Here is a 10,014-nt window from a genome sequence, read left to right on the forward strand (position 1 = left end):
ATCAAGGTTGCAGAATACAAGACTAATATACAAATGTCAATCACTTTCCCATATACCCACAATTAACAAGTGGAATTTGAAATAAAACAGAATATCATTTACATTAGCACTCCAAACATGAAATACTTTTGTACAAATCTAACAAAATATGTGAAAGATCTGTATTAGGAAACTATAAAACTCTGATGAAAGAAATCAAAGTACTAAATAAGTAGAAATCCCATGTTTGTGGATAGGAAGACAATATCATCTAGATGTCAGTTCTTCCCAATTTGCTCTATAGATTCAATTCCATCCCCATAAAAATCCCAGGAAGTTATTTTGTGGATATCCACAACCTGATTCTAAAGTTTATATGGAGAGAAAAAGACCCAGAATAGCCAGAACAGTATTGAAGAACACAGTTGGAGAAATGACACAACCTGAATTCAATACTTACTATAAAACTAGAGTAACCAAGACATTGGGGTGTTGGTGAAAAAATAGACAAATAAATCAATGGGACAGAATAGATAACCTATTAATAGACACACACAGGTAACTGATTTTTGACACAAGAGTAAAAGCAATAAAATAGAACAAAGATGGTCTTTTCAACAAATTCTGCTGGAACAACTGGACATCCACATGCTAAAAACAACAAAACAAAACAAAACACCCCCCACACAAAAAACCCTAAAAATGAGTCTAGACACCTTTCACAAAAATAACTCAAAATGAATCACAGGCCCAAATGTAAAGCACAGAACGATAAAAAATCCTAGAAGATAACATAAGAAAAAACCTAGATGATCTTGAGGATAGTGATGACTAGATATACAGCACCAAACGCATGATCCATGAAAGAAATAATAAGCTAGACTTCATTAAAATTTTTAAAAAATCTACACTGTGAAAGATAATGTTAGGAGAATAAGAAGACAAACTAGAGACTGGGAAAACATATTTGCAAAAGGCACATTTAATAAATGAATTTAAGTTGAATTTAATATTTAAAATATACAAAGAACTCCTGAAGCTCAACAATAAGCAAACAACTTGATTAAATAATTGGTCAAAAATCTTAACAGACACTTTACCAAAGAAGATATAAAGATGGCAAATGAGCATATAGAGATGTCCTGCGTTGTATCTCTTCAAGGAAATGCCCATTAAAACAAGATGCCACTCCACACTTATTAAAATGACCAAAATCTGAACATTGACAACACCAAATGTTGGTGAGGATGTGGATCAGCAGGAACTCTCATTCATGGCTGGTGGGAATGCAAACTAGCATAGCCACTTCTTTTAAAGCTTTTATTTAAATCCCAGTTAGTTAACATACAGTGTAATAGTAGTTTCAGGTGCACAATATAGTGATACGACACTTCCATACACCACCCAGCGCTCATCACAAGTGCACCGCTTCATCCCTATCATCTACTTCACCCATCTCCCCACCACCTCCCCTCTGGTTACCATCAGTTTTTTCTCTATAGTTAAGAGTCTATTTCTTGGTATGGCTCTCTTTTTTCCTTTTGCTCATTGGTTTTGTTTCCTAAGATGAGTTTCCACATACGAGTGAAATCATATGGTACTTGTCTTTCTCGGACTGACTCATTTCACTTACCATAATATACTCTAGTTTCATCCATGTTGTTGCAGATGGCAAGATTTTATTCCTTTTGATGGCCATTGTATATACATACACTATATCTTCTTTATACATTCATTGGTCAATGTATACTTGCACTCTCCATAAACTGGCTATTGCAGCCACTTCTAAGACAGCTTGGCAGTTTCTTACAAAAGTTAACATACTCTTATACAATCCAGCAATTGTGCTCTGTGGTATTTATCCAGAGGAATTGAAAACACATTTACAGCAAAACTTGCAAATGCAGGTTTATTCATAATTGCAAAAACTTGGAAGCAATCAAAATGTCTTTAAGAAAGTAAATGAATAAATAAACTGTGGTACATTCAGACAATGAAATATTATTCAGAGATAAAAAGAAATAAACTGTCAAGCTGTAAAAAGACATGGAGAAATCTTAAATGCATATTATCAAATGAAAGAAGCCAATTTGAAAAGGCTACATACTGTATGATTCCAACTATATGACATTTTATCATAAATTAATGTTGAGTAACTCCTACCAAGCAATAGGAAAGGAGGCACAATTAATAAAAACACGGGCCCAAGATCCAAACAGAAATTCACAAAATAGTATATCTAATGGCTAATGAGCATGTGAAAAAGTTTATCAACATCATTTGAGAGAAAGAAGTAAATGAAAAACCAAGATGATATACATTTACACACTCAGAAGGATGGCTAAAATTGGAATAATGGGGACCAACTAGAATTCTCATGCACTGCTTCTGGGAATATAATCTGGCATAAGTAAATACCTTGTAAAATTGTCAATTATCAGTAAAAGATAAACATAAGAATAACTTAAATTGAAACAATTCTAACCCTTAGGTAGGTATATGCCCCTGAATAATGAATGCATATGTAAATACAATTTTTAGCTCTTTATTCATAATGCCCATCTATGTTAGAATAGATACATAAGCTGTATTTTGGTATACTGTGGGATCGATGAAGTGTGCTTCAAGATTTGAATCATACCTCAAACTCAGAAGCTCCAGTAAGGCTTATTTAACTCCAGTTTGACACAGACCAGAGAACATAGCAATAAACTTACTAGCAATGTCATGTATAACTGATTAACACCCAGATGCATTTTTCAATGTCCCCAGCCACTATACATAGGATATGTTTTGTTTTAAATTTAGCTCAAAGCTGATATGTGTGCGTATCACAGCAGCATAAAAGGGCCACCAGGTATATGGTGCTGTAGCTTCAACACGCTGTTAACCTCTATACGTTTGAGTGAGTAGCTCCTTTTTCTGAATGTGGCATTAGTCTACACATTACAAGTTACATAATAAACAAGCCTGCCAGCCAAGGGGTGTGTGTGTGTGTGTGTGTGCTTGTGTGTGCAACTATATATGCATGTATACACACATATATGTACATATATGCATATGTGTATATATGTATATATAAGTACACGCACATATATATACACATCACATGCATGTGCATATATATGAAAAATTCTATATATGGAATGAGTGTGTGTATATATATGTGCATGTGTGTGTATATATATGATTGATCATATGCATGATGTATATGATTCTATTACAGCATTTTCCCCAGAATTTAGTACATACAAGTACATAAAAGTATATATAAGTATATATTTATATATATACATATATACACACATATACATACATATATGTAAAATTTCTATATATGGAATATGAGTGTGTATGTATGTGCATGTGTGTATGTATATATGATTGATAATATATATTATATATACGATTCTATTATAGCATTTTCCCCAGAATTTAGTACATACAAGCAAACACACTAAGACTCCAATAACTATCAGGATAAAAATGGGATAAAAATCATCAGATGATATAAGGAATATCTTAAAAGCACAAGACAAAACAAAAAGAAGTTAATTGTAGCCATAACACCACAACATAATAACTGCAGTTACGATTATGATTATGATTCTGATTATTACTGCTACAGGGTACAAGGACTTATCTTACATCTCCTTTCTCCTTAAAGTAGTTCCCCTCTAGCCTACCCTTTGGGATATTCTTCTCAAAGGACTGGCTAATCACTTGAGTTATTTTTATTATAAGAATTCTATCAATAAACGGGAAAGGATAGCTAATATGAAAGTTATGAGGACTCCATAATAATTCAGGCATAACGCATACCCTCCATCTTTCTTCAGCTCTCTCCCCACTCCTATCTCTCCTCAAAGAATGCTTGATATACATCACCAATCATTTACAACATGCTTTTCACACTCAACATAGAATTGGCCCCTTAATCACATTTAACACAGTAGTCCCATCGTGGACTTTTCTTCTCTACTATTTCTATTCTTAAGTTCAAAGTCCCATTCTGTATTCTACTCTTTTTTCCAAGCAGACACAATGTTCATGAATGATTCAGGCTGAAATATATTTATTTAGTTCTTTACTCATAACAGACATGTATGGACAGAAATACTAGGTCATGAATGAAGTAATAGAGGTAATGAACTAAAGAGAAGATTAGTTCATGTTTGTCCTCTTTTTGTGAATGGGTCTCTTCAATTACTCAATGCGGTCACAGTGTCTCATGCAGCAGAGAGTTGTAGGTCTTGCACAGTATGACATCTTAAATTCTTTTTCACCACATCGATTTTTACATTGACCACTAAGCTTTATGCATGCTTCCCACCAATTAAAGACAGCATACTGCTCTTTACTTCTAGCTGAAAGAAGGCAAGAATGAATGGAATTAAAAATTCAGGTAAGAAATGCCAAGATTTAAAAGAAGACACACAAAGAAGCACAGACCACAGAGAGAAGAAAAAGGAAAGGCATTCACCGGTTTTTTCATTGGAATCCTGTTCCTATGCATATCAGAGCCAGCCAAGGAAATCAGCAAGCATCCTACTCCTAAACGAGATGTCCCACCCCTACACATTTCAACTGATCAAGACATGACTCAATAAGGGATATCTGGAGAGCTTGCAACATCCTAATAGCTTCTTCTACTTCTCTTGCTCATCCCTAATGAGTATGAGTGAACCAATCTCCATCTTCTCTCTCATTTATTATTTATGGTTAGTTCTGTTCTATTGTGAATCCTTTCCTCCTCCACAAGATTTCATTGTTCATTGAAACCTGACTATAGTGTTCTAAAATACTAAAAAGTACTTTTTAAAAAAATTTTATTAAATATCTCAACTCCACTTTCACCTCCAGGAAATATTCACTTAAAAACAGATACTTTGGGAGGTTAACATAATGAATAGGAAATAAACGGAAGAGACAAACACAGCAAATGTTTCAGCAAGACTGCTAATTTTTCAGTACTACTTTCCCTTTTCTCTTACACTAAGGTTTCTATAGAAACTTAAAAATTTTTCATTCTTTCACTTTGCACTGTAATTCCTTTGTAACTTCAACAATCGTGAGGAATGAGGTAAGGATCTGCTGTTTCTAACGGAAGTTCTGAAATGCAGGGGAAGGTTTTCACTTATTCCCTGTATCCTCAAAAACAAAACAATAAATAAACGGTGCAGATTAACAGAGAACCAGGTTTTAGCTCAATATAATAAATAAAGGCCTTTTTTAACATTTATAGCTTTTATAAAGATCATGAAGTATCTTGTCTTAGGAAATACATATCCATCATCTTGGATAAATATAATCAGGCCTACTGGACATACTTTAGAAGGTCAGCCAGAATGGGTGAGCCATGTCACTGATGTCTGTAGACAAGCTTTCATCCCAGAGACCTTTTAATTCTATAATTAACCAATCCCTTGTCCATCTTTTCCCAGTAAAATACTTTACAGAGGTTTTCTATATATGTATTTTAAATAAAGCAGAAATACTACTCGCATGATATTCTCTTTATTAATCTATTGTAATTTTGAGGACCATATAGGTTATTCGCTATATGGCAAATAATGTTGCTATTAATAGTCCTGTGCTCTTTCCTGGACCATATGTAACAGTCTTCTGTTGGGTAGACATATTCACAGTGAAAATCTTAGATCATACACTATACATGTCCTCAGCTATAATAGATGGTGACAAACTGTTTTCCAAACAGTTTCACTCTCTTCAGCTGTGCATGAAAATTCTTACTATTTCATTTGCATTATCATACTTTGCATTATCAAACGATAAAAATTTTAAACATGCTTTTGAAAGTGTGGTGGTATCTTATCGTGGTTTAAATTTGCATTTTCCTGATTGCTAATGAGGATGAACACTTTATTTATTTTTAAAGGTTTTATTTATTTATTAGACAGAAAGAGAGAGCACAAGCAAGTGGAGTAGCAGGAAGAGGGAGAGGGAGAAGCAGGCTCCCTGCTGAGCAAGGAGCCTGATGCGGGACTCAATCCCAGGACACTGGCCTCATGACCTGAGCCAAAGGCAGTACCTTAACCAACAGAGCCACCCAGGCACCCTGAGGATGAACCTTTTAAAAAGGTTTGCATATCCACCTTTATAAATTACCTGTCTTTTCCCCATATTTCTATTGAATTTTCTGTTTCTTTTGGTTTATTAAAATTCTATTGTATCTGTTGTATCTATTTTAGATACAAGCATTTTGCCAGTTATATTTTGTAATTCTGATATTCCATTCAATGGCTTAGCCCAGCTGCCATATAAGAACTGAGGGAATTTTTCATGTGAGGTGTTGATCAAGTGGTGCTATGGCCAAGAGGGAAGAATCTTAGAAGGCTGTGAGTACTAAAGCCTAGGTTTGAGAGGAAGGTGACCAGAGATAATGTACATTTTCTCTGTATATTAATGTACTTCTGTAATTAATATAAACTACATGATTTTGAAATAAAAAAAAGAATAACGTAATTCTCTAAGTTCATATAAATGCAGATAAAGGTAGAGAAATATTGGTATATAAAGAGAGAAATAAAAATAGACATTTAGAGATAGAGATGCAAAGATAAATCAATGTATATTACAACCAAGGTAATTTTGACTTTGAGGAGTAAAAATGCCAGCATTGCAGATTATAGACCAAAGGAAGATTCAACCTTAGAGCATATCCAGTCATAGTGAGTAAATACAAATTTTTTTTCTTTTTTATGTCATAAAGGTAGGCTTTTCCACGTATACACATTGCCAACAATATCTGATAGCCAAAAGAGTGGTATTTCTTTTGTTAACGTCTCAAAACAACAATTCAGCTGCTACTGAATATACATAATTGCAATAAAGGATGTCTCTTCTTTAAACTTACTTTCTTCCTACCGTAATTGAAGTGATGTGGCATACAACAAAACTTAAACAAATAGAATAACCAAAGAACAAATTATTTTTCTATATTCTTTAAGTATTATATCATAAATCTAAGTACAGTCTGACTTGGCTAATGTTACCTCGTCTTCAAAGAATAATCCTCAAATTTGGCATTATGATCCAATATATCAGCATTTTCTTACATGTCCTTTTTTCTTGTTTTAAAAGTATCCTTGTCTTCTTCCTTTTTTTCCCTTTCTGCCCTCTACATATGTGCATTCCTGAAGACTATTTCTTGGTTTTCCTCTCTCCCTTTATCCATGAATCTATCCATTCATTCATTGATTCATTAAATATATCTTTTTTTTAAGATTTTATTTATTTATTTGACAGAGATAGAGACAGCCAGCGAGAGAGGGAACACAAGCAGGGGGAGTGGGAGAGGAAGAAGCAGGCTCATAGTGGAAGAGCCTGATGTGGGGCTCGATCCCAGAACGCCGGGATCACACCTGAGCTGAAGGCAGACGCTTAACCGCTGTGCCACTCAGGCGCCCCTCATTAAATATATCTTAATTGAGCATCTACTGTATATATCATGCACTGTGGTAGGCTTCAGCAATGATACAGTGGCCAAAAACAAAACAAAACATGACAAAAAAAAAACCCACAAAAAACTTGGCCCCTGTATAAATTAACTTGACCAATGTCCTCATAACTAATTTTTTTTAACACTGTCACAAAGACAACTCTCTTTCTTTACCTTCCCACAAAAATTTATTTGTACCACTCACGTGGTGTTTGTAACATTCTAACTTGAGAAGGCACTTTGCTAAATGATATTCTAAATCATAATTGAGATAAAGACTAAAACAGAAAATAATTCCTTTTGAAATAATTCCCCAATACCTAGTCTAGACTCTTCTTGCTCAATTGCCTTTTCAAGTTATCTTAATTACAGCATCCTTGGAATTAATCAGATCACCTTAATTACTCTTTCTGTGTAACAATAATATTTTGTGTATCCAAAGATATCAGGCTTATGGACAATGGACAGTGATGATTGACAAAAAGAAATTTTGCCAGCTGTCACATAAGAGGGAAACTAAGACAACCTAGAAGGCCCAGTCTGACTCGTAAGCACAGTGGCACCAACAACATCTTTTAAAATATTAAGAATGCTGGAAGCAATGATTGGAGAATGTTCCCTTTTGGAAATAGTAAGAACATCTGTCTAGATAGAGTTTCATAAAAAATAAGACCCTACGACTTTAAAATGAGACTTCTTTCTCATTCTGAACACGTAATTCAACCTTCATAAAACTAGAAGTTGAAAGACAAGAAGAGTTAAGTAAATGGCAGTGGGATAGAGAACATAGGATATTTCCTCCATTTCATTTGATAGATAGTGATGAAAACTGCAAGGTAGAATTCTGCTTGTTTTATTTTACCTGGATTGTTTTTCTTTGTACCATATTTTGCTTTTTCAAATATTGTGGAAAAATTATGCTTCTCTGAGTATAGTTTCTCAAACCTTTTTCTACATATGGTCATCAATAGTGGCACAGAACTGGTAACAAGTTGGTCACAGCTCACTGCAAAAGAAAAAAAGATTACTTCAAAAGCATAAGAAATGGGTGTTTTCCAAAATAAAGACAATAGTGTATTTGCCTTTATTTAAGAGGTTTTAAAAAATGATAAACTCTTAAAAATACATCTTTCCAAAATCAGGTTGAATAAGTAAAGGAATGACTTGGCTATTAATAAGATTACCTCACATGACTATTGCAAGGAGTAATAAACTAATAAGGACAAAAGGCAGAACAGATGCTAACTATTAACATTATTACTATTAAGAAAAAAAGCATCAGTGCATATTTAAAACTATGTAATTCTAATAGTATCCCAGAAAATTTCTAGAAATAGAGAATTTTAATGAACATGTTTTAATAAACTTTTATGAAGATGATGAAGGAAAACAATTATTCTTATTTAAATTAACTCCAAATCCTTGAGTTACATTATCAGTTGAAGTTCAGTTCTCTTTTGGTGAGAAATTGTCAGCTAAAAGTTATTTATGTTGAGTGTCAGAGCAGAGTATCAGTAAGAGAATGGGTAACTATAGATTTATTTTATGGTGATCCCCTCTGATCTCAATAATGACAGATATCTTGGTGACCCAGAGAAAGTAACAAAATAAAGAAGAATTTAAATGGAAGTATATAGACGTACAGCTAGTCTTTGGACTTTTCGCAAGCCATTTAACCTCATTTAACTTCCATTATCAATACTATAAATGTGAGATGAATAATTTCCAGGCATAAATTCATTCCATTCTCAATTTTTTTCAAATCTACTAGTACATTAAATTTAGTAGAATTTGAATATTAAATAAAGACACACTTCAGTGATTGATTAAATTATGGTAGCACTATTTTTTTCAATAACGTGTGTGTGTGTGTGTGTGTGTGTGTGTGTGTATATATATATATATATACACACATATATATATATGATATATGTAAAATCTCATGAAATCAACGTGAATTGCAGACTTTACTAGTGAATTGTCCCTGAAAAATTATTCAAATATTTTCTCCATCTAGGGGCTATAAATAAATATAATACAGTCTTGCCAATAGTATTAATATAATGATTATATAATGATTATATAATGTGAATGATATTTATTTTAAAAAATCCTGACCACCACCCCACTTAGTGCTGACCCCTGTGGCAATAACATTCATGTTACCTGGTGAAATGAAGACACCAAAGGACAAAACAGAGAAAGAAAGAAGGTTCTTCATTGTAAATGATGTCTTACAGGAAAACAGCTCACAGATCTCTGTCTTAATGTAGGTATTGTTGGAATAAGAAAGAAAAAAAAATCCTTTCACTTATAGAACTCGTCTGCACAGTCTTGATTACTGAGGCTTATTAAGAAGAGCATTTCCATGCTTGGTTGAATGTTCAAAGAGATATTGGCTAGACAAAGTTGGTGTATTGCCACAGAAAAATGCCATCTACTGATTTCTCTTGAGGCTAGTTTGTCTAAGAAACTTTAACGGTTACAAGATTATGGGTATAAATTGGTAAGTGACCAAGGTTGAAAATAACCCTGCAATAATTCACGTGACGTTGCAGAAGTATGTGTTTTAT

General features: G+C 33.5%; 1 protein-coding gene across 1 annotated transcript; it reads right to left on the reverse strand.

Moving 5' to 3' along the window:
- Positions 1–4,185: 4,185 nt before the first annotated feature.
- On the reverse strand, positions 4,186–8,406 carry DEFB112 (defensin beta 112). The gene is made up of 2 exons (XM_026507517.2): positions 8,304–8,406; positions 4,186–4,346 (listed from the first exon to the last, which is right to left on the reverse strand). The coding sequence occupies exons 1-2, from the start codon at positions 8,404–8,406 to the stop codon at positions 4,186–4,188; spliced, it is 264 nt and encodes an 87-aa protein (XP_026363302.2).
- Between the last annotated feature and the right edge of the window lie 1,608 nt (positions 8,407–10,014).

The sequence above is a fragment of the Ursus arctos genome, unplaced genomic scaffold (assembly GCF_023065955.2).
Source record: "Ursus arctos isolate Adak ecotype North America unplaced genomic scaffold, UrsArc2.0 scaffold_29, whole genome shotgun sequence".
Taxonomy (NCBI): domain Eukaryota; kingdom Metazoa; phylum Chordata; class Mammalia; order Carnivora; family Ursidae; genus Ursus; species Ursus arctos.